General features: G+C 43.5%; 3 protein-coding genes across 6 annotated transcripts; 2 read left to right on the top strand and 1 right to left on the bottom strand.

The window, feature by feature from the left end:
* Window positions 1-4,327: 4,327 nt before the first annotated feature.
* LOC140837775 (BAG family molecular chaperone regulator 5, mitochondrial-like) lies at window positions 4,328-5,831 on the bottom strand. Of its 3 annotated transcripts, XR_012119453.1 has the most exons (3): window positions 5,259-5,630; window positions 4,992-5,050; window positions 4,770-4,907 (listed from the first exon to the last, which is right to left on the bottom strand). XR_012119453.1 is itself a non-coding variant. In XM_073203888.1 (2 exons), exons 1-2 carry the CDS (start codon window positions 5,712-5,714, stop codon window positions 4,563-4,565), a joined length of 651 nt encoding a protein of 216 aa, XP_073059989.1. In that variant the 5' UTR covers window positions 5,715-5,831; the 3' UTR covers window positions 4,328-4,562. The 3 variants fall into 3 exon arrangements, 1 of the variants encoding a protein (XP_073059989.1); XM_073203888.1 differs by lacking the exon at window positions 4,992-5,050 and having other exon boundaries at window positions 4,328-4,907; window positions 5,409-5,831; XR_012119452.1 differs by having other exon boundaries at window positions 4,992-5,630.
* A 2,409-nt stretch (window positions 5,832-8,240) lies between these two features.
* On the top strand, window positions 8,241-8,888 carry LOC140838972 (uncharacterized). Its single transcript, XM_073205601.1, has one exon. It carries the CDS (start codon window positions 8,241-8,243, stop codon window positions 8,886-8,888), a length of 648 nt encoding a protein of 215 aa, XP_073061702.1.
* An 11,489-nt stretch (window positions 8,889-20,377) lies between these two features.
* LOC140838832 (transcription initiation factor IIF subunit alpha-like) lies at window positions 20,378-25,205 on the top strand. Of its 2 annotated transcripts, none has more exons than XM_073205428.1 (11): window positions 20,378-20,587; window positions 20,728-20,916; window positions 21,340-21,491; window positions 21,902-22,076; window positions 22,156-22,520; window positions 22,973-23,088; window positions 23,179-23,303; window positions 23,617-23,781; window positions 24,102-24,287; window positions 24,608-24,793; window positions 25,114-25,205. In XM_073205428.1, exons 3-7 carry the CDS (start codon window positions 21,347-21,349, stop codon window positions 23,221-23,223), a joined length of 846 nt encoding a protein of 281 aa, XP_073061529.1. In that variant the 5' UTR covers window positions 20,378-20,587; window positions 20,728-20,916; window positions 21,340-21,346; the 3' UTR covers window positions 23,224-23,303; window positions 23,617-23,781; window positions 24,102-24,287; window positions 24,608-24,793; window positions 25,114-25,205. The 2 variants fall into 2 exon arrangements, with proteins under 2 accessions (XP_073061529.1, XP_073061528.1); XM_073205427.1 differs by having other exon boundaries at window positions 21,848-22,076.
* Window positions 25,206-25,251: the final 46 nt, after the last annotated feature.

Genomic DNA, 25,251 nt, shown 5'->3' with positions numbered 1-25,251 from the left:
TAATCTTAAGAAAGGCAAAATCAGATAATATTATCATACTTAATTTAAATTGATTCGAAAAGATATAATTAGGAAAATAATTTAATTCTATAATTCTAACAAACTCGAAAATATTATTTCCCTTCAAATCAGTTACTACTGATGCTCTAAACTGGTTTGGTGAAATCATTTTGGATTGGTTCAGTTTTGGCAATCAGTTGGTGACTTGATAGCTTCAACTTGGCTCGGGAACTAATCAGTTCGATAACTGATCAGTTTTAGCTTTTTTGCGCACTAGATGAACTTGTTAGAAATAAAATAACAAGTTTTTTTAACATCAAAATCAAGATTACGAACATAAAATGTTCCAAGAAAACTCTTGCAATGCTTCAACATGCGAGATAGTGAGCCAATCTCAATCCATCTTCCTGTTAACTTTAAGTTATTCTCCGTGATATGTCCTAATAGTGAAGCAGAGAGGATAGAGATGTCTCGAGTACCATATGCATCAGCAGTGGGAAGTTTAATGTTTCCCATGATTTGTATAAGACCATACAATGCTCAAGCAATGGGAGCAGTTAGTCGGTATATGGCGAATCCAAGACGAGAGTATTGGAGTGCTGTTAAGATGATCCTTAGATACATTAAAAGTACCTCAAATACTGCATTACGTTATGGAGGATCAGATTTTACACTCAGTGGCTATGTCGATTCAGATTATGCAAGTGATCCTGATAAGAGAAAATCTACTACTGGTTATGTGTTTACACTTACATGGGGAGCAATAAGCTGGATTTGAAAACTGCAAACAGTTGTGGCGTTATCTACAATGGAGGCAGAATATTGGCAGATACTCAATCTTACAAGGAAGCAATATGGATTAAAATGTCATTAGAGGAGATCGGGCACAAACAAGAAAAAATTCCTTTGTTTTGTGACAGTCTGTAACGTCCGAAAATCAATCCACGTAAACTGCACGCAAGAAAATTATTTAAATTGATTATATATTTATTACTAAATGTCAAATGATTAAATTGTATATAATGTTTAATTTCCTACATTTGCACGATTTCATGAAATTGAAGATTTGTCCGAATATTCCATAGTAAGCCGATGAAAGGAGACCGGAGATGACCAAAATGAAATTATGTTTCGATAATGTTTTTAAGGCTCGATAATATGATTAAATAGAATAAAAATTTTCTAAAATACTGGAGTTCAAACTATTTTACGAATCGAGCCTCATTTTATCCGATAAGCCGGTTTTAATCAAATAAAAGAATTTATGGACCCGAAAGTTATTATTTTCAAAAACGATATTTGTAAAATTTTATTTTACAATTAATGGGCCTTAATAGACCTAATTTAACTAGGATTAATGAGCCTACTAATTTCTAAACCCAAAAACCTTAAAACCCTAACTTTTAACACATATGTTCGAAAACTACAAAAACCAAAACTAGTGTCCCAGACTTCTAGTTGCAGCCGACACACAACACATGACACACACTTAAATTTTCGAAAATCTCAAGGCAAATTTGAAGGCGAAGACGCTTCCCGGTCGCTCCTCTTCGCAAACTGCACCGACGATTGAATTTTCGAGCGTTTTTTACGCAAATGCACGCTTCTAAATCTTTCTTTTGCACCATTCAAATTATAATACGTGTGTTTTATGTTTGAAAGCATAAAAAATTATTTAGATCGAATATGCAATGTTTATAGGTTATTTCTTAAAACTTTTGATGTCTCTATGATCATGTAAGTCGTTTTATGAGTCCTAATGGATACGCTGCCAATATAAAATGTTTAAGGGACAAAAAAAGGTCTTTTAAAGGCACGATGAAGGCTGGACAGAAGCTAGAAACGGGTTGCGCTTTGGTGAGGCTAGAACCTAGGGTTTCATGCACGGTTTTGGGGTGTAGTGATCGGGTAGGGGTGAGGCTGGATAGGGGATCGATCAGCCGTGGTCATGACCCTGTGAGGGCTGCATCCTAGGTCTACGAGGATTCCTAGCACGGCTAGACTCGTTGATAGCTGGAACACGGGAGCCGCATGCCTAGGGTCTACTTGCGCGAGGTGCGCGCGACTGGTTCGGGGGCGTGGGCTTGGTGCGCTGGTCCAGGTCGGTCTATGAGGGCTCATGAGGGCAGCTAAGTGTCTGGAGTTGGCTGAACTAGGGTCTAGTCGAGGCTGTCTCGGTGGAAGAAGCGTCGCGAGGCTTAGGAAGGGATAAGGGTTCAAAAGTGTCTAAGGAAAAATAGTGGACTCGAACCGTGGTCCACGGGGTTGGATTGTGATTCACCGTTGTAGTTTAGGATGAAAAATATAAGTTTAAAATTTTGGAAGAAAATATTAAGTTTTGAATTTATTCGGGTTTAAAACGCTTCACGATTTACCTATTAAGTCATTAAATCGAAAGGCTCAGGTTTACGTCTAAGAAAAAATACTAGAAGTCAAATTTAAGCTTATATAATGGTTCGGGATAGGTTCGAGTCAGTAAAAGTAAGAAAAAATCAAAATTGGGAAGTTCGAGGTCTAGGAGTAAATGGTCATTTTACGTTCTGAGTAGCGCGAAAGTCCTGGCAGTGTCTCAAAGAATCATAATACATGCTAAATGATATTTTAAAATATTTATGATGAAAATATGATATTTTTACGATATATGCTTTTTCTCGAAAAAAGTTATTTTACGATTTTGAAAAATACAATATTTTATAAATGAAAAGAAAGGAAAAAATATTTTGAAGGATGTGAATTGAATGTGACAAAAAGGATAAAAGTGGGGATATAATGAGAGAAAAGAAGGAGTCCGTTTACGAGAAAAGGCCCCAAAAAGAGTCCGACGATCGTATTTCCTTATCTGGCCACGGCCCAGTGATGATAGTTGCTAACCCCACCCCTCACCCCTCACCCCCCTCATGTACTCGGTGTATATAGACTGATCAGTCGACCAGAGGATGAATGACAAAGGATATTCACTTTCAAATATCAAATTTCATCCTAAATGATATATGATAAGTAAATGATTTATGATGTTATATGTTAAAATGATTCACGATGAGGAAAGATGAATGATATTATGGGTTTAAACGATCTACAAAAATCATATATGTTTACGAGATTTTATATTAGCTTATTTTAAAAGATATATTTTAAATTTGCAGGTGCCTGTATATTTATTATTTGTTACATATGGTTATAACGTTTTGGGTCATTAGATTCACTAGGTTTGAATGGTTGCAGGTGAAGATAATGATGAGTGAGACGCTGATGCTTGAGTGCATCGAGTCCAACAGTACACTCCTGAGAGACATTCGTTCTATGAATTAGCTTAAGATTTAAAATTTTAAAGTAAAGATTTTGAGAAATATTTTATTAAAGATTTAATGGTTTGTTTTGAGGTTTAGTCGTTGAAATATTTTAAATGGATATATATATATATATATATATATATATATATATATATATATATATATATATATATATATTAGTTTTTGCAGTATTTTAAAGTTGAAAAATAAGGACGTTTCACAATAAGAGTGCCTTATACATCGCTAGGAATACAACCTTTTATTCTAGGATTAAACACATTGGAGTTCAATTACACTTTGTGCGAGAAATAGTAGATAAATGAAGTGTGGATATGCAGAAGATCCATACAAAGAGTAAAATAGCTGAATTTCTGATCAAGCCAGTAAACATCGACAAGTTTGAGTGGTGTAGATCCTCAAGTGGTATAGCGGATACGTAAGCAGCAGTGAATAATAAGATTGAAAAGATGTGTAGAGTTGTGTTTGATTCTTAATGAAATCTCTAAGTGAGAGAAATATCGGCAATAAATGCAATTAATGTTGGGGATGGAGGTTGGCAGATGGTAGGTTGTGGCTGTCATAATTATAACAGCCACAATATGCTTTGAGGGAGCTCTATAAATAGAGATCTACTCCTTTCATTTCTTCTCAGTTCTTTTATCTACTCTCATAGCATTTAATTGTTTAATTCTATAATATTTATGATGTGTGTTCTCATATATTAAGAGAGTGTGTGTTCTATTTGAAAACACAGTTAGTGACTGTACATCACAAAATATTATAGTGAAATTATTTTCATCTTGTACGTGGTTTTTACCCTAAGAATTTGTAGAGATTTTTCACGTAAATCTCGGTGTCCAATTTTATTCTTTATTTTCATATTTATATCTCAAATTACGACACGTGAGACCAACACAAATTACCGAACCACGTGAATTTCTTGTGACTTGTTTTTCATTTTGTTTGCTAACGTATATAATTTTTTTCAAGATACATCACTTAAAGTTGAACACAAACAAAATGTATATGAGAAGAAATGACAGAAAGCTAAACATCTTTATAGTCAGAATGACCGTCTTATCTCAAAAAGAACTTCAAGATGATCTTACACATCTTCTGTTTCTGTTACATTGTATATCATTGACGTATGGACAAGCAAAACAAGACATGATTCTTGAGAAAAAAACAAGTACACCTGTGATAGCTTTCAGCATATAAATTTACAAACAAATAAAGAGATATATATAAGACTCAAGTATAATTATATGAAGATCATTGGTCACTAAGAAACCTCTCAAGACACCGCAACCCCAAATGCTCTGCACAAAACCTCTCCATTTCATTCCCACCCCCTTTTTCTCTGCAGATCTCTTTCTCTATCCCCACTAAAATGTCGTCCCAATCCAACAAGTATCCGTCCCAATTCTCAACTCTAGAATCCGTGACAGCATCAAGTATCTCTTGCAACCCCACTATCCTTCGGCTCACATGTCTCCTTAGTTCCCGCACATTGGGATCAATCCCCGGCACCGAGTCAAGCCTGAATAACAAGCCCATCAAGGCTTCGTTAATCTTGATCCTCTCCCTCTCATTGGTGCGCACAGAATCAATTGTGTCCTGCCATAAACAGCTAAGATACAATAAGAAGGATACTGAAAATCTGTATAGCATTATAAATGAGGCTGATGTAAAATCTGCTACTTAAAATTCTTGTGTTCCATTAGTCCATTGCCTCACACATAGTTTCAATCATCTTGGTACTATACTTGAGAAACACAGCAAAATTTAACAATGTGGAAACCAATACAAACCCTCTTCATAAGTAGCAGGAAACATCGAAACAAGGTCAATTACTTGCACGGATGTTAAAAGAAACTGATTAATCACATGGCAACAGACATTAGAAGAACAAAAAAGCAATAGCACGAAAAATAGATTAAATGGTAGCGAAAACATCAGAAAACCCACCAATTTTAACGTCTTCAGAAATCGTAACTTTAAGTTTCGACAAATCTTTAACACAGTCTCTGCTACGTAATTGAGTAATTGATACATGTAGAAAATGAAGCTTAATACATAAAAAAGTAACGTGTAGGAGTGAAAAATCATAATTAATGCCTGGCGTTGGATGATTCTCTGCCAGTATTTAGCTTCAGAATTGACTGCGGCGATCTTTCTGACAAGGAGGCGGACCATGTGAGATCGGTAGGCCGACTGTATCCTCACCGCAGCGGAGGATTCTGGTAAAGGGGATTGCAGGGGAAGATGAACAGTTATAGGAATGGGGTCTGATGTAGGTTGTATTTGGATTGGAATTTCGGTGATTTTCGAATCGGAATCGGGGGCAGAATGGTCGTTGAATGAGTAGACGGTGGTTGTGGCGGAGCTGGAAGAGAAGAACCACGGCCGCCAGGAGGACTTCATTTTACCGACACAACGCTCAGAGAGAAGCAAAGGGAAAGCTTATTACAATTTACATTTGGAGAAAGGTGAAGAGAGGATAGGATGACGTGGACAGAGTCACAAGTGATGCCAATGAAACGATGAAATGTAAGAAAAATTGGACTTAAAATGTTAATTTTTCTATCATCAAAATATATATATATATATATTTTATTTAAATATAAATAATTTATATGATTTAATGATATTGAAATAAAAAAATATCATCATGTTAACAAAAATTATTGATGTTTGAAATTTATTTTTTATTTAAAATTGAATATTTATTAATATAGAATATACTGATTTCTCGATAAACCTCAGATTTATTATTAGATATGCACCCTTAAATACATGATTAATATAGAGTCATGAAAGTAATTTGAAATTTCTCTTCTAAAACATATAAATCGTCTGATGCCCCCAAGGGAACCCGGGCCCGAGTATAGACCCTGACCCGGAAGGTTCTCGAACTCAGGCAAGATCAGAACTGGGAGAAGATATCGAAGTACAATTACCTTCAGTGAGCCGGTATGAAAAAAGGATCCCGGATTTTCAGACGCCCGGCAAGTTGTGCATTCAATTGTCAGAAGAATTCCCAATGAACCACTTGGCGAGCCACCGCCCGGGGAGTAATCAGCCAATACCCGGGGTAAAAACTTCCCGGTCCGAGAAGTACCTCAGAGGCACTCGGGTGGGAAACACCCGGGAAAGAGACACATTCTCTCCCTGATCACCACGTCTTCCGGACATCGCGCCCATTCTCCCACGTTCCATGACCAGGTCCACTCTTAGTACGTGGCCCACTACTTTGCAAGCGTGGCCCATGACCCCGAATCATGGACCACCATCCGAACTTTGCGGGCAAGTTATCTACCGGCTTCATCTATAAATACCCTCCGTTGGTATTTCAACAGAGGGGGGTCTCTTCTCTATTCTTACTCACAAGCACTCACGAACACTCTTATTTTCTCTCCAAGTTTTCCTTTGCGTGCATTACTGACTTGAGCGTCGGAGTGGATACGCCGGAATAACTTCCGGCGCCTCCCTAACGTTTTGTGATTTCAGGATTACTACGCAAGTCATCCCGGTCGTTACCCTTCAGGTGACAGGGAAATCAAATGGCCCGGATTAATAGCAACTTACACTGAAAAATATTCAATCGCACGTACATCCACGCATCCGACTTGGCAAATTGCACACTCGGCTACTACCCGATTTGCCCGGTTAACATCATTGGCGCCGTCTGTGGGAAACTGTAGCTCGAGACGTAGATATGGTTTCCACTCGCAAAACTACTGGGAACAATTCTGGTACTCAGAATCTTGAGAGGGGTAAGGGACCTCAAGAAAATCCATTATCCAGTCACGTCCCCGAGGAGCTGGCACAATTAATAGCTGCCGCTGTCCAAAAAGCCCTCGATGAAAGGGTCCCACCCGAATCTAGCCAACCAAGGGACAATGAGGCGATGGAGAATCCCCTCTCGAGAAAGAAAAAGACAGAGAAGAAAGTTCTCAGACTTTTTCCAAAGCTCCTACCCTCACCGTGGCCCAGGAGCTGAAGGATCTGAGAAAGAAGGTGAAAGAATTGGAGGCCAGGGCCGGGTCTTCTCATATGATAACCCCGGTCAGTTCCCGGGGATGCCCTTTCTCCCTGGAGATTGTAAGCGAGCCTCTCCCTGCTCACTTCAAGACCACCAGTATCCGGGAATATGATGGAAATTTAGACCCCGAGGAGCATCTCGCCCGGTTTGAAAATATGGCGATGCTACACTGTTACCCTGACAAGATCAAATGCAAGGTATTCCTCACCACCTTGGTGGACTCTGCCCAGAGGTGGTTTGAGAATTTGGAGCCCCGGAGCATCCAATCTTTTGAAGGTTTCGGGACACCTTTGTACATCACTTTAGCAGCAGTAAGAAGTACAAAAAGACTGCCTTCAGCCTGTTCGAAATAAAGCAGTCAGGCGATGAATCTCTCCGGGCATACATTCGCCGGTTCAACAAAGCATCCCTGGAAGTGCCGGCTTGTGCCCCTGAAACCAAAACTACAGCATTCACTCAAGGGCTCAGGGAAGGGGATTTTTTCCGATCCCTGGTGAAGAAACAGCCTAGGGACTTTGAAGATCTGCTATCCCGGGCAGAGAAGTATATAAATATGGAGGAAGCACAGCGACAGAAAAGGGAGTCTACCCGTAAAGAAAGAAGCGACCTGGTGGGAAAAGCTGATGATAACACCTGAGGAAATAATCTCGGGCGTTTCTCTCGATACGCCCCCATGAAGCCGCAGCGGGGTGAAGGAATCCATATTTGCGACAGTGAGAAGGGAGCCAAGTCATACCGGTCGCCTCCAAGCCTGCCACATACCACCAAGATGTGCTCATATCACGGAGAATGCGCTCACAGCACAAGTGAGTGCCGGAGAATGAAGCGGGCCCCTTCCCAGTCGGGCCCTGGTGATCAAGAGCAGTTAGCGAAGAAATCCCGGGGACCACCGTGGGTAAGTAGAGATGCCGGGTATAGGCCGGGAGATAGAGGCCCGGTCAGACAAGAGAGGAAGGATAACGCCGGTCAAACATAGCCGGGAAAATAAAGACGGAGGAAGGTCACCGACCCTCGGGGTGATTAAAATGATCTCGGGAAGATCAACAGATGGAGATTCCAACCGGGCCAGGAAAGCACATTCCCGGCATGAGAGTTTCGGAGTAGATGATGCAGTAAAGGGTGAAGGGCTGGTTATAAGTTTTGGCCCTCGGGATCTTCAAGGAGTCAGTCTCTCACACAACGACGCCTTAGTCATCCAAGCAAAGGTGGCAAATTATGACATTCGCCGGGTCTTCGTTGATTCTGGGAGCTCGGTGAACGTTATTTTCCAGGAGGCCTTGGATCAGATGAATTTGGAAGATTACCGGTTGCAGCCAGTAGAAACGGCGTTGTTCGGATTCGCTGGCCATACTGTCTATCCCCGGGGGGAAATCACCCTGCCCCTCACAATAGGAGCCGAGGAGCTCAGAAAGACGGTGATGATAGTTTTCACGGTGGTGAATGCCCCTACCTCTTATAATATCATCTTGGGCAGGCCGGCTATGAACGCCCTTCGGGCCGTGGCCTCAGCTTACCATCAGAAATTAAAGTTCCCGGTGGGGAACAGAATTTGAGAGGTAAGGGGGGACCAGCCATCCTCCCGCAAGTGCTATGCGGAAACCGTCAAGGTGGAAAATAAAAGAGGCCGACGGAGTGGTGAAGGTAGGAGGTCAGGGAAGGAGGAGGTGCATTCTATTCAACTAGTGCACATGGTGGAGGGAGAGGAGCAGGAGGAAGTAAACATTTGGCCCGGGCAACCCACGAAGACAACTAAGATAGCCCAGGATCTTGAGCCAGTTACCCGGGCTCAATTGCTACAGTGCCTGGAGAAGAATGCGGACATCTTCGCATGGTCTTCATCAGAAATGATGGGGATCTCCCCCCACGTGGCAGAACACCGCTTAAACGTCATCCCGGGCTCCCGGGCAGTAAAGCAGAGAAAAAGACACTTTGGTCCCGAAAAGAACAAAGTGATTGCCAACCACGTGGGAGAATTATTGAAAGCCGGGCAGATCCGAGAAGTTCAGTTTCCAACCTGGCTCTCCAACGTAGTCTTGGTTCCCAAATCGGCCGGCAAGTGGCGAATGTGTGTGGACTTCAGGGATTTAAATAAAGCGTGCCCAAAAGACTGCTACCCCTTGCCCCGGATTGATCAACCGGTGGACTCGACATCAGGGTATGAGCTACTATGTTTCATGGATACGTACCAGGGGTACCATCAAATTCCCCTGGCCCGGGAAGACCAAGAGAAGGTCAGCTTCATTACCTCAGGAGGGACTTTTTGTTATGTGGTCATGCCCTTTGGGTTAAAGAATGCCGGGGCCACATACCAGAGATTGATGGACAGGATATTCACCAAGCAGGCCGGGCGGAATATCGAAGTTTACGTGGATGATATCTTGGTGAAATCCCGGGCGCACACCGAGTTCATCCTAGACCTCGAGGAGACCTTCGCTACTCTTCGGGAGTTTGGGGTGAAGCCGAACCCCGCCAAGTGCACATTTGGAGTCAAGAGTGGCAAGTTCCTCGGGTTCATGGTCACCGAGAGAGGAATTGAAGTCTATCCGGAGAAAGTCAAGTCTATCACAGAAATGGCATCCCCAAAATCAGTCAGGGAGGTGCAAAGACTTACGGGGAGAATCGCCGCCCTGTCACGATTCATTTCCCGATCTGCACACCGGAGCTACCCTTTCTTTCAAGCGCTGAGGAGGGCCAAAGAATTTGGCTGGGATGAGAAATGTGAAAAAGCTTTCGGCGAATTGAAGAATCATATAGCCGGGCTCCCTGTCCTTGAGAAGCCCGGGCCCGGGGAGAAGCTTTGGGTATACCTTTCTGCCACCGAATATGCTGTCAGCTCTGTGCTGGTCCGAGAAGAAGGCACCGACCAAAGGCCGGTTTATTATGTGAGTCATGCGCTCAAAGGGCCCGAGATCAGGTACATAGAGGTAGAGAAGGTGGCCCTTGCCCTGGTGATCACAGCACGGAGACTTCGCCCGTACTTCTTGTCCCATCCCATCACCGTGCTGACCAACACACCCCTCGGGAGAATCATGACTCAACCCGAGATCTCGGGAAGGCTTGTAAAGTGGACTGTAGAATTGGGAGAATATGACATTGAGTACCAGCCCAGGAAAGCGATTAAGGCCCAGGCCTTGTCGGATTTTATCACGGAGACGATTGTCCCCGAGGCCGGTGGAATTTGGAGAGTATTTGCAGACGGGGCTTCCTGCAAAGAGGGCAGTGGGGTGAGAGTTTTGCTGATATCGCCCACCGAGGAGAAGATACAGTTGGCAGTAAGGTTGGACTTCCGGGCCTCTAACAATGAAGCAGAGTATGAGGCTGTTATCATTGGGATAAAAGCAGCCCGGAATGCGGGAGCTACCCGGATCCTTGTTTATACGGATTCGCAGTTGGTGGCCCAACAGGTAAAAGGAGGGTACGAGGCCCGGGAGGAGAAGTTTGTGAAATACCTAGCCATCATCAAGGAATTATCAACTCACTTCACGGATTGGAGTATAGAGCAAATTCCCCGAGATAAAAATAGTGAAGCTGACGCCCTGGCAAAAATGGCAGCTTCCCTTTCTGAATATGGGGAACCGGGTATAGCTTGTCACACTAACCTGATATCTTCGGTCGAGACCGGGCCTCCTCAAGCCCGAGAAGATAATTGGACCACCCCCCTCTTGGACTACATCTCCCGATCACGTCTACCCGAGGATGTCAAGGAAGCTAGTCGAATCAAAAGGAGAGCGGCCCGGTTTGTTGTGATCAGTGACAGTTTATATCGGCGATCTTTCCAGGGTCCCCTCCTCAAATGCATCTCGGGGGATGAGTCCATTTATGTCCTAAGGGAAATCCATGAGAGTTGCTGTGGAGATCATATTGGAGCAACCTCCCTGGCTAGGAAGGCTTTGCTTGGCGGGTTCTGGTGGCCTACTATGCAGGAAGATGCCGCCCGGGTAGTCCGCTCTTGCGAAGGATGCCAAAGGCATAGCAACATTAACCACCACCCGACTGCCCTGATGAAGCCCATCTGGGCATCTTGCCCTTTCGACCAGTGGGGCCTGGATATTGTGGGATCTTTTCCTGTAGCCCGAGCTCAGAAAAAATTCCTATTAGTAGGGATTGATTATTTCTCTAAGTGGGTAGAGGCAGAGCCCCTGGCTAAAATCACCGAGGAAGAAGTTCTTAAATTCCTGTGGAAAAATATCGTCTGCCGATTCGGGATACCCCGGAAGCTTATATCTGACAACGGCAGGCAATTCCAAGGAAATAAAGTCAGAACTTGGTGCGAGGAGATGAAGATTACTCAGGCTTTTACCTCAGTTGCCTACCCACAAGCCAATGGACAGACCGAGGTAACCAACCGCACTATCGTCCAAGCTCTCAGAGCCCGGTTGTTTGGAGTGGGTAAGGATTGGGTAGAGGAGTTGCCCAGTGTTCTTTGGGCATACCGGACTACACCTCGAACAGCTACCGGGGAAACACCTTAGCTTAGTATATGGCTCCGAAGCAGTGCTCCCAGCCGAGATCGGGCAAACTTCAGCCCGGGTAAACACATATCCGGAAAACAACGATAATGCCCGGGCCAGTGAACTTGATCTCATTGAAGAAAGGAGAGAGAGAGCGGCAATCAGAATGGAGGCCTATCGACATCGGGTGATGAAAGCTTATAACCAGAGGGTCCGACACCGAGAATTCCAGATCGGAGACATGGTCCTCAAGAAAGCGAACCCGGCTGGAGATGTTGGTAAGCTTGATGCCTAGTGGGAAGGCCCTAACAAAGTAGTACGCCGAGTCAGCTCAAGTACTTACTATCTTGAAGATGGGCAAGACCGTCCTCTCAAAAGGCCCTGGAATGCTTTTCATCTTAAGAAATACTTTCCTTAGGAGTTTTTTGTAAATCTGTTGTAAATACTTGATAAAGATCAAGCTTCAGGAAAGACTATTCTTAAGCCCGGTAGGTCCTGAACCCCGGCGCATATTAAGGGCCCGGGTGGTACCATGCCCCGGCTTCCCTTCCATTTATTATTAAGGGCCCGGGTGGTACCATGCCCCGGCTTCCCTTCAATTTGTTATTAAGGGCCCGGTTGGTACCATGCACCGGCTTCCCTTCGATTTATTTTTAAGGGCCCGGGTGGTACCATGTCCCGGCTTCCCTTCAATTTATTATTAAGGGCCCGGGTGGTACCATGCCCCGGCTTCCCTTCGATTTGTTATTAAGGGCCCGGGTGGTACCATGTCCCCGGCTTTCCTTCGATTTATTATTAAGGGCCCGGGTGGTACCATGCCCCGGCTTCCCTTCGATTTATTATTAAGGGCCCGGGTGGTACCATGCCCCGGCTTCCCTTCGATTTATTATTAAGTGGGGAAGTCCGATCACCTTCCAACACTTGATGAATTTTTCTTACTTATAAGATAAGACGAAGACACAGGGACAAATGGAAGAAATTTCATTAGGTTAAGAAAAAGTATTACAACTACCAGAAGAGGAAGAAAGTGCAAAAAATCTAAGGGGCAGTCTCTGGCTCTGAGTCCTCCTCCACCTCGGACTCTTCCTTATCCGGGAGCTCAGCACCGTCCTCCGGCAGGGAGCTAACAGCCCGGGCTAAGTCTAGTAGGCCTTTCTTTTCCAGAGGTAGAAGGCCGGCTTCTTTCACTTGCCCCTTGCATTTGTTAAAGCCCGTCATAAAATAAGGAAAGGCTTTATTCGTCACTAGCTGCTGAAATTCTGCAGTAGCAAGGAAAGCAGCCCGCCACTCCTCCTCTAGGGTGGCCCGAGTTGCAAGATCCGCCTCCCGGGCCGCGAGAGAAGTTTCCAGCTCACCCACCTTCTCGGTGACCAGCACGAAGTCATCTAGGGCAGCCCGGGCATCCAATTCTAGCTTTTCGGCCCGGGCCTCTGACTTTTCCAGCTGAGCCTTCAGCAAAATGCTCTCTGCCCGAGCCTCTTCGAGCTGGCCCTGCAAGCCATTTATTGTGGTTTCCTGGCCATGGAGGGCCCTCGCATGAAGGTCTTTAAGCTGAGCTATGCGGGCCAGGGCACCCTCATGAAGAGCGGTGGCGGAGGCGACCCGAGTCTCTGTGCTCTTTTGCAAAGAGCCCATCTTCTCAAAGGCAGCTCTAGCCATCTGCCCGCTCTACAAATAAACAAAAAAATTGTTGCAAGGAAGAAGGAGTACCGAGGAAACAAAGAAACAAAAGTGGAGGAATGAATACTCACAGCCAGGAGGAGATTGAAACTCTCCAGAATAAGATCTCCGGCTCTTGAAGCCTGGAGGATGGTCTCCTCGACAGGAGTGGCCACCCGCTTCAGCATCTGGAAGCCCATCGACGAGCTTCCGGTCGAAAAGATGCTCCCGGGCACGGCAGGAGGAGGGGAAGTAGTAGAAGTAGGGGTGAAAGGGGATCCAGTAGGAGACACGGGCGGGACAGTCACAGATCCCTATGCCACCCGGGTAACCACCCGGGGCTCAACACGGAGAAGCTCTCGGGAAGCTTTCCTCTTGGCAGGGGTCCGAAGAGCTAGGCCCGAGGACTCTTCCTCCTCTTCAATTAAAATGACCCCGCGCTCTTTAGGCCTGGTGGCTTCAGCAGCAGCCGGGGTCTCTTGTTCAGCAGGCACCTGGACGACCCGCTTTTCCCCGGCCTGGTCTCCAGGAACCTCCCGGGATGTAGCCTCCTGACGCTCCCGGGCCTTTCTCTCAGCAGCAGCGGCCTTACGAGTAGCCTTTCTAGCTGCCTTTTCCTCAGCCATCTTTTGGGCAAAGGCCTCTTTCATTTCGGCGTCTGCAGAAAGCAAAATAGCCCATTAGAAACAGATAAAGCGGAAAAGTAAGTAAAGGAAGTACAATAGGGGCTAGCAGAAGAAACCTACCAGGGCGGAAGGCATCGAACTCTTCGATGATGCGATCGGTAGACTCCTCCATCCCGGGGCTCAGCCCGTAAGTCACCAGTAAATTTTCGCCGAGAAGGGCGGAGGAGCTATACACCTTACCGCCTACCACCTCCTCACACTGGGTGTAAGAGTCAAGTGTGCGGTAGTTTTCAGGAAGACCCGGCTGAGCAGGAAGGGCAGAAATAAACCCAACCGGGCATTCAGGGAGGTTAGCAGGACGAATGTAAAAGAACCGGCGTTTCCAGTCCTTGACGGAAGAGGGAATATCTCCGAAAAGTTTATGGTGAGACCGGGTCTTGAACGAAAAGGCGTAATCGCCAATGTAGCAGATAAAGAAAAAATTAAAAAGGGAGGGCTCGAGGGGGATATCGGGGTGCATGGAGATGAGGGTGAAAAAACAAGTCATCGTCCTAATGGCATTAGGATGAAACTTGTTGAGAGGAATGCCAAGAAGGGAAGATATCCCAATGAAAAAAGGGTGAAGGGGAAACCTGAGGCCATTGGTAACCTGGTCTCGGAAGAAGGTAAGATACCCTTCTGGTGGCTTGTCAGCCCGGTCATTAGGGCCCGGGATGACAATAGCATGGTTAGTGGGGATGGAGCCAAGGAGGCGGATCTCCTCGGCAGATTTGGCTCGGAGGGAGCTCACCATGGTAGAAAACCATGGCAAGGGGTCAGAATCAGTAGCCCGGGCGGAAGAAGGAACAGCCCGGGCTGAGGGTTTCGAAGAAGTTGCCTTCTTCTTTTTCTTCTGGGGGCGGGAAGGCCCAGCCCCGTGAGAAGTTTTGAATTTCTTGAGGGGAGGATGAGAAGGAGTTGGATTCTGAGGGCGAAAAGTGGAAACAGGGGAGGCAGAAATCGGTGGACTAGCGCGCAGGGCCTCGGACTCGAATTCCGAGGAGCCCTGGTAGATATTACCCGAAGTAGAAGAAGTATGAGAGGAAGACATAATGATAAAAAGGGGAACTTACGCGAGTTTGGAAGAGAAGTGGTGGTGTGAACGCCGGGAACTGATCGGAAGAAGGGCAAAGTTGCAGACGCGGAGGTTTAGTGAATGAGCGAAAGTGGTGAAGGGTTAGGGGAGGAGGTATATATAGGAGTAGGAAAACGATCTGGGCCGTAGATCTAGCCGTGATCCGAGGGTCCACATTGGTTCAGAAAAATACACCCGGATCACGGGTCTCCGCCGTTGATCTGGATGGATATGAACGATCAGATTCGCCTCGTCGTACCAGGCATGTGAAAGGACATGTAATCATGAAGGTGTAAGACTTATCGGATCCTCGGAAGACGGAACGTTCCCGACCGTTGGGAGGTGAGAGATGGGCACGTGTCATCATGGCAGTGTACTTAGTATTCAAAAAAGATAACCGGCATGATATTTTAAACCCGGGAAGTTTGAGGCCCCGGCATATTATTTTAAGCCCGAGAGGTTTGAGGCCTCGGCATGATATTTTAAACCCGGGAGGTTCGAGGCCCCGGCATATTATTTTAAGCCCGGGAGGTTTAAGGCCCCGGCAAGTTATTTCAAGCCCGGGAGGTTAAAGGCCCCGGCAAGTTATTTCAAGCCCGGGATGTTTAAGGCCCCGAAAAGTTATTTTAAGCCCGGGAGGTTTAAGGCCCCAACAAGTTATTTCAAGCCCGGGAGGTTTAAGGCCCCGGCAAGTTATTTCAAGCCCGGGAGGTTTAAGGCCCCGGCAAGTTATTTCAAGCCCGGGAGGTTTAAGGCCCCGGCAGGTTATTTCAAGCCCGGGAGGTTTAAGGCCCCGGCAGGTTATTTCAAGCCCGGGAGCTTTAAGGCCCCGGCAAGTTATTTTAAGCTCGGGAGGTTTAAGGCCCCGGCAGGTTATTTCAAGCCCGGGAGGTTTTAAGCCTCGGCAGGTTATTTTTAGCCCGGGAGGTTTTAAACCCCGGTTTTTTACTTTAAAACCCATAAAATTGAAGGAAGTACACAAGCAAAGTGCGCAAAGTAAAATTTTATTAATAGAATCGGTGAAATATTGCAGTGGCTAGCCTAGAGCCTACATGATCCTCCCACTCCGACATCCAGCTATGCAGCTCAGGGAAGGGAAGGTTGGCAAAGGACTCGGTAGCAGCAAGCTTGCGCAGCTGTTTCCACTCCTTCCGCAGCATTGCCTGCAGCAGAACTTGATCAGTGGCTAGCTCGGCCACGTGCGTCACATAAAATATCCGTTTGTATCTCCTGGCCAGTGCTCTCTGTGGCCTGGTGAAAGCCAGACCATCTTGGACTGATTGCACAAGATTATGAATCTTATGCCAAGTGGACATGACTTGCGCTAGAATAAACTCCTCGATGGTCCTCTTCAACGACTCTAAATGAGCACGCGTAGAGGGTGGCAAGTGGCCATACGGGCTGCTGTTGAGGGTAGTTTCGCTTGAACTCGGCATGTTGAAACGATTGCTCTCACTTCGCCTTCATCTACGTTTTTATAGGCAGGTGGTATTTAAGGCGGAGAAAGCCGAAGAGCCTCTGACCATGCGAAGCGATGGCGCATTTGTGGAGGAGAGAGGTTAAGTGCAGCCAGTGACCTAAGCCCACGTGTATGGTCAGGAAACGCCTCGTAAATTGTTCCGAGCAGTCGAAGGGACGTGAACAAATATCAATGTCGCAGTGTCATCATTGCCTCGGGAAATGAAACGTCCCTCGATAGGATTTTAATGTTAAGAATCAGAATGGTGTGGTTGTGACACCATACCAGGGGTCGGGAAGTCTTAGGTTATCGGCATTTTGTGAAGCCCGGGAAACATGAGTCCTCGGTATTTTGCGAGGCCCGAGAGACACGAGGCCCAGGCGTGTCATTCACAGCCCGGGAAGCACGAGGCCCCGGCGTTTGTGTTAATGTCTCGGGAGGTATTAAGTTCGGGAGTTCTAGTGAGTCATTTCATCAGATAATTGTATGCAATCCGTGATATACGTGTCAATTAATGGATTTAAAATTGTCGTATCCAAGCAGTGACAGAGAAGGAAACTGAGATAAATTTTTATTTAACCGTATACATTGGCACGCACTACATCGTCATATTTCTCTTCTATGACAATTATGCGTATCTTCAACCAAGCAGACAGCGGGGGAGTGGAGCCTTGCATGAAGCTGGGAGAACCGAGAATGTTCTTCAGGAGCTTCAATTCCTTCCGAAGCATCAGCTGATATACATGGCCATCCGTGAAGATGTCCACCCACTCAGCTATGTGTAGTTGTTTGCGCACTTTCTTTAGTTTGGATACCAGGGCAGGGGTGGTGGCTTCCCCAGAATCATAGAGAAGTTTCAGTTCTTGAAGCTCTTCCCAATAGCCGAGAACTTCGTTAAGCACTTCGTCTTCTATGATGGATTTTTGGACTTCCAGGTTGGGCTCCCTAAGGGCTTCGGTCATCCCTGGAGTTCTTGAGCTGCTTGCACCGGCCATATCTATTGAAGTAATCAGCAAGGGATAGTGGAAGGGTTGGAGGATATCATATATATATAGGAAAGAGGAGTGTATCACGATCGTTGATTCTCGAATATATCAACGGTTGAGGTGAATATTGGAAGTTGCACCGAGCAGTCGAAAAGACAGGCGTAAATGTCGAGATATCATAACAGTCCTCGAAACGCGAAACATTGTGGATAAGTTTGAATTTTAAGGCTTACGACAGCATCAGCAATGGTATCCACATCTGTAGAATTCTAGAAGACTCCGCTATCACCAGGAGAACTGTTTTTTACTAATCGGGACAGCGAGATAGACTCTAGCCCGAATTTTTTAGGAGGGAGTGGTGATGCCCCCAAGGGAACCCGGGCCCGGGTATAGACCCTGACCCGGAAGGTTCTCGAACTCGGGCAAGATCAGATTGGGGAGAAGATATCGAAGTACAATTACCTTCAGTGAGCCGGTATGAAAAATGGATCCCGGATCTTCAGACGCCCGGCGAGTTGTGCATTCAATTGTCAGAAGAATTCCCAATGAACCACTTGGCGAGCCACCGCCCGGGGAGTAATCATCCAATACCCGGGGTAAAAACTTCCCGGTCCGAGAAGTACCTCAGAGGCACCCGGGTGGGAAACACCCGGGAAAAAGACACATTCTCTCCCTGATCACCACGTCTTCCGGACATCGCGGAGCCCATTCTCCCACGTTCCATGACCAGGTCCACTCTTAGTACGTGGCCCACTACTTTGCAACGTGGCCCATGACCCCGAATCATGGACCACCATCCGAACTTTGCGGGCAAGTTATCTACCGGCTTCATCTATAAATACCCTCCGTTGGTATTTCAACAGAGGGGGGTCTCTTCTCTTTTCTTACTCACAAGCACTCACGAACACTCTTATTTTCTCTCCAAGTTTTCCTTTGCGTGCATTACTGACTTGAGCGTCGGAGTGGATACGCCGGAATAACTTCTGGCGCCTCCCTAACGTTCTGTGATTTCAGGATTACTACGCAAGTCATCCCGGTCGTTACCCTTCAGGTGACAGGGAAATCAACTGGCCCGGATTATTAGCAACTTACACTGAAAAATATTCAATCGCACGTACATCCACGAATCCGACTTGGCAAATTGCACACTCGGCTACTACCCGATTTGCCCGGTTAACATCAATCGGCCATTGATGTTATCCTTTGATACATCTAAAAATACATTTAGGATAGATGAATATAAATTTTATAAAAATGTCAATTGTCTCATTAGAACACATGACCCATGCTCCTTCGAGTTTTCATCACTATGTGACAAGTTGAAGCTACAAATGTGATATGATATACAGGGGCGGAGCCAGGATCTTGGTTCAGCGTAGGCAACCATATATTATAATTAATAAAGCAAAAAAGAGAGCAATAATAATCGACAGCTAAAAATAATGTGTCATAAAGTTTGAACACAAGTTACGCACAGCCAGTAGCATTGATAATTGATGGGAAAATGTCAGAAAATGAGGAACAACGACGTGTACAAAATCCAAAATCAAAACAAAATATGATATAAAATATACGTTTGAAAAATAAGCATTAATTCATTATCGATTGGAAAAAACATAAAATTATAAAACAATTGAACGATCGACAAAAATTGAACGAAACAACGAACCTAAAATTTGTTAACATTTTGGGTTTTTTTAGAGATTATGAAAGATTAAGCAGTAATTAAAATGAATTAGAATGATTGTTACTCAAAGTATATGACGTTCATGACTCGAGAAAAACACATACAGAAGGCTATATAGAGTGTATACATAGATACTAATAACAAGTAAAAAATTTAGTCTGAAATTTGGGTCTAAAAATTATTAAAAGAAAATTGGATGAGTATATACAGCTAAACATGTAATAATAGCATACACAAATTAAAAATTTAGACATATATATATATATATATAATTTTGGCCCAGTGTAGGCAGCAACCCACACTGGGCCTATGCTCGCTCCGCCCATGATGATATATATTTATATATGATATAAAAACATTATATTCTCGACTTATATTTCGTGTCTATATCATATCACATTACATAAATATTAATATATGATATTAAAACATGATATTCTCGACTGGTACATATTCGTATTTTGTATCACATCAATATACACTAAATAATTTTCTAAAAATTTGAAATTAACCCTTTTGTTATTCGATACACTATCCGTATTTATTTTAATGAATATTTAAGTTGTACTTGAATTGATGAATTTCAAATTCGTGGATTTCAAATGTATTTTGAGTGTTTAGAGAAGTAAGAACATAAATTTCAAATCAACATTTTGTATTTAAATAGTATTTTATGTTAATTTCAACTTCGTTCAATAATGATGTCATTTGAAATCAATTCTACTTTGTATTTACTAATGTAAAAATAAATAAGATATAAATTTAATTTTTGATATATTAATTTATTGTAAACAATAAAATTAATCGAAATTCATATATTTCAAATACATCTCCCCAAATATAACAAACTTTGCAAGCACTTAAAAAAATTGTGATTTTAGATATTTACGAATTATTGATTAATTTTATTAAAATTTAATTTTTAAAGGCACTAATATCAATTTACCATGATGGCACAATTCGGGAGCATTATTATCGGCCCAACGAGGTTTCTGGGCCCTATTATTCCAAGTATAAAAGGCCTAGATGCTGTTGATATTCAAATTTGAATTGCCGCAGATCGGAGGAATTCAGATGGAGAGGAGAGTTGGTCCATGATCCTTGTCTATGTAATCCCAGGCCTCCTCAATGTTCAGGAATGTTAAGGTTCAATTCAAATTTCAGATCGAGGAGTTGTTGGCGTCGGGGCTCTTTGAATTACTTGTATAAGTGACTATGATAGGCGATTTTGACGCCGAAAGTCCAGATTCAAAAATATACAACCAAGAAGGTGCATATCAAACTTCAAATTTCCCATTTGTTGGTTACTGATCAATGAGAGCCTCGTCCACAGTTTGTGATCCCACTCTGCATTCGTTATTTCGAGCGAACGTGTGTATTTATCTCCAGAATGCATTCTTTTTGACGCAGGACGATTACAGAAGGAAAATGCCAATAGATTTGAGATCGAAGCCATCATGCGGCAGTTGTGGTTCATCGGCCGAGCGTTATGGAAGCACGTGCAAGCACCTGACGCTTTGTGTGGCGTGCGGTAAAACCATGGCTGAGAATCGGGACAAATGTTACGAGTGCGGAACAACCATCACTCGCTTGATTAGGGTTCGCTCCTTTACTAACGCAATGTATCTGTGCAATGTATGCTCCAAATTCAGAACATGGAGCAGTTTTGCTCGTTCTCAATAATGGTTTTAGTGAAGGCTTGCAAGTGCAAATAATAGCCATGAATAAAAAATCTTAAGGATCTATAATTTCGTTTGATTTATCTAATTGTGTGCTTGTCTTCTATGCGTTTCCAGTTGCCAACGACTGCAAAATAGGCCATTATTTGAAAAATAAATGCGCATGCGAGATCAATTCCCAATCTTTGCTCCCTTAAACCGTTTCATTTTAGGGATTAACTCTTAAAGCAAGATAACACGAATGGATTCTGCCAATGAATTACTTTCTATTCACGTCCCTGCGTGTTAGGGAATAGCTATTAATACTGATAAATTCATTTTGGCTGTTATTGTCTCATATTAGGAATATAATGTCCGGGCAAGTTCCAGTAGCTACAAAAGTCACTTTATTGGAAGATTTGTTACGGGAGTTCCGAATTTTAAGAAGAAGCATGAGAATAAATGGTTATTACAGAAAGAAGGTCTGCAGGGTCGCCAAGTTACTGATGCCTTACGGTACTGATTTCATCTTACAAGATAACTCTTGGTTTGTGTTTTTTGTCTCATTAGTTGCAAGTGCTGGAATTCTTACTATGTAGCAGAATTTTTTGAGTTTGTTGTTTGTCGAATAATTGCCTGGAGCAGTGGAGCCTCCTCTTTTAATTAAGATAAGTTGTGAAATAATGAAAGCACAAAAAGAAAGCCTTGCCAATCTTTCTCAGACTTCATGGAAGTGCTATTGGATAATGATGCAGTAATGTCTGTACTTTGTGATGTGATGTGCTGTGCTATTCTGAAGTTGTTTTTATTTTTTATTTTTTTATATATAACATAAGCATAGAAGTTTGATTAGTACAAGTCCTTTGTCTGAGGATGGTTGGCTTTATGTTTCTTGCCAGTAAAACTCTTTTTTGTTTTACTGCTAGCTGTTTGCTATCATTGTATGATTGCATTGCGTAGGAGAAGTACAAGAATAAACCTTGGCTGCTGGAAGATGAAACAAGCCAGTCTCAATATCATGGTCACCTTGAGGCAGTCAGCAACATATAACCTTCTGATGCTTCAGGGGAAGTACTTTCTTGCCATTCCTGCTCGTTCATGGTACTATGCAGTAATAGTTCAGCGTTTTTTCTGCATTCTTTGTATTTACCTTGTGCGTTTTCTCTGTTTCTTGGTACAGTTTTAACAAAGTGGTACAATATAAGCAACTCGCTTTGGAGGAAGCAGAAGAAAAGATGAAAAATAGAAGGAAAACTGCCGATGGTTACGAAAGATGGATGATGAAAGCAGCAAACAATGGACCTGCTGCATTTGGTGAAGTTGCAAAGGTTGATGATCGAGAAAGTGGCTCTGGTGGTGTGAGAGGGCATAAAATAACCCCAGGTGATGATCATGAGGGCAATGCCTCGGACCGGGGAGAGGAGGATGAGGAAGATGAGGCAGCAAGAAAAAGTAGACTAGGAGTTAACAAAAAAAATGGGGATGATGATGATGAAGGTCCTAGAGGAGGTGACCTGGACTTTGACGATGACGATATTGAAAAGGGTGTGAACTAATTGTTTAAATTTTCTTTGCAACTGCTAAAAGTTTCATGCGAGTAAGGCATCTGTGTGGGTTTTATGTAGTAACAAATATAGTGTAAATATGTGGTAAGAGAATCATTTTTTTCCGCAGTAGTTTATGGTTAGGATTATAATATTTAATGTCATTTGTCTGTCACCTGACGCAATTTGTTTTCCTCTATTTCTTTTCAATGTCCACTACATGTTTCATTGCACAGGTATTTGATGGCATATGATCTTTTGAGAGAAGGACCGATGATGACCTTTTTTTACTTATTTGTTGTGTTTGTTTTCCTCAAACTATCAATGTTTAACTTGCCATTTTATATCATCTACATCTCTTCTGCACCCTGAATTTTTTTATATGACTATTCCATATGGATTTCATAGGGAAAATTCCATTTATATTTTAAAGGGTTTTTCCATCTTCTCCAGGCGACGATTGGGAGCACGAAGAAATTTTTATGGATGATGATGAAGCAGTTGGCAATGATCCAGAGGAACGCTTAGATCTGGCGCTTGAAATACCAGCTCCTCCAGAAATTAAGCAGGTGTTCTTTGCATTTTTCCTGCCATGTTGAATAAGTTCTTATTTGCTGATGGTTATTCTAAAACCGTTTGAAATTAATATGTATATCTAGGATGATGAGGATGAGGATGAGGCTGATGAAGAGGAGGGGGGCTGAGCAAATCTGGAAAAGAGTTGAAGAAACTGCTGGGGCGAGCTAATGGGGTGGATGATTCAGACGCAGAGGATGACGCTGAGGTAAGTCAATCTTTGGGAATTAGCAATCATTTTCAGGGGTTAATTGCGGTGAATATTCAGACCTTGTGGAGCATCATAGTTAGATATCATGGTTATCATAAAGGTGTATTGATTTCTTACTCAAAAGAGGTTTATATGCCTTAATTATGTTTAGATCATACCAATTATTTTCTTTCTTCAATTGTTGTTCGGCAACGGACTATAAATTGGGTTTTTAGTCAGCACTTTGATGTTTTATTTGTCATGGTGTATCTAGATTCTATCTTATCCTACAAGGTTGCGAGCGAGACTATAATTTTTCTGTGTTTGTTAGATCGAAGATGAAGAGGAGGGGGGGCTGAGCAAATCTGGAAAACAGCTGAAGAAACTGGATGATTCAGACGAGGAGGGGGGGCTGAGCAAATCTGGAAAACAGCTGAAGAAACTGCTTGGGCGAGCTAATTAGCTGGATGATTCAGACGCAGAGGATGACGATGAGGTAAGTTTTATCGCAATCCTTGGGAATTAGCAATCCTTCTCAGGGGTTAATTGCTGTGAATATTCAGACCTTGTGGACCATCATAGTTAGATATCATGATTATCATAAAGTTGTATTGATTTCTTACTCAAAAGAGGTTTATATGCCTTAATTATGTTTAGATCATACCGATTATTTTCTTTCTTCAATTGTTGTTCGGCAACGGACCATAAATTGGGTTTTTAGTCCGCACTTTGATGTTTTATTTGTCATGGTGTATCTAGATTCTATCTTACCCTACAAGGTTGCGAGCGAGACTATAATTTTTCTGTGTTTGTTAGATCGAAGATGAAGAGGATGGGGGGCTGAGCAAATCTGGAAAACAGCTGAAGAAACTGCTGGGGCGAGCTAATGAGCTGGATGATTCAGACGAGGAGGGGGGGCTGAGCAAATCTGGAAAACAGCTGAAGAAACTGCTGGGGCGAGCTAATGAGCTGGATGATTCAGACGCAGAGGATGACGATGAGGTAAGTTTTATCGCAATCCTTGGGAATTAGCAATCCTTCTCAGGGGTTAATTGCTGTGAATATTCAGACCTTGTGGACCATCATAGTTAGATATCATGGTTATCATAAAGTTGTATTGATTTCTTACTCAAAATGGGTTTATATGCCTTAATTATGTTTAGATCATACCGATTATTTTCTTTCTTCAATTGTTGTTCGGCAACGGCCCATAAATTGGGTTTTTAGTCAGCACTTTGATGTTTTATTTGTCATGGTGTATCTAGATTCTATCTTACCCTACAAGGTTGCGAGCGAGACTATAATTTTTCTGTGTTTGTTAGATCGAAGATGAAGAGGAGGGGGGGCTGAGCAAATCTGGAAAACAGCTGAAGAAACTGCTGGGACGAGCTCATGATCTGGATGATTCAGACGAGGAGGGGGGGCTGAGCAAATCTGGAAAACAGCTGAAGAAACTGCTGGGGCGAGCTAATGAGCTGGATGATTCAGACGCAGAGGATGACGATGAGGTAAGTTTTATCGCAATCCTTGGGAAGTAGCAATCCTTCTCAGGGGTTAATTGCTGTGAATATTCAGACCTTATGGACCATCATAGTTAGATATCATGGTTATCTTAAAGTTGTATTGATTTCTTACTCAAAAGAGGTTTATATGCCTTAATTATGTTTAGATCATACCGATTATTTTCTTTCTTCAATTGTTGTTCGGCAACGGACCATAAATTGGGTGTTTAGTCAGCACTTTGATGTTTTATTTGTCATGGTGTATCTATATTCTATCTTACCCTACAAGGTTGCGAGCGAGACTATAATTTTTCTGTGTTTGTTAGATCGAAGATGAAGAGGAGGGGGGGCTGAGCAAATCTGGAAAACAGCTGAATAAACTGCTGGGGCGAGCTAATGAGCTGGATGATTCAGACGAGGAGGGGTGGCTGAGCAAATCTGGAAAACAGCTGAAGAAACTGCTG

Source organism: Primulina eburnea, chromosome 8 (assembly GCF_022965805.1).
Source record: "Primulina eburnea isolate SZY01 chromosome 8, ASM2296580v1, whole genome shotgun sequence".
Classification (NCBI taxonomy): Eukaryota; Viridiplantae; Streptophyta; class Magnoliopsida; order Lamiales; family Gesneriaceae; genus Primulina; species Primulina eburnea.
The sequence above is the reverse complement of the archived record's forward strand: the minus strand, read 5'-3'. Positions and strand labels throughout refer to the sequence as shown.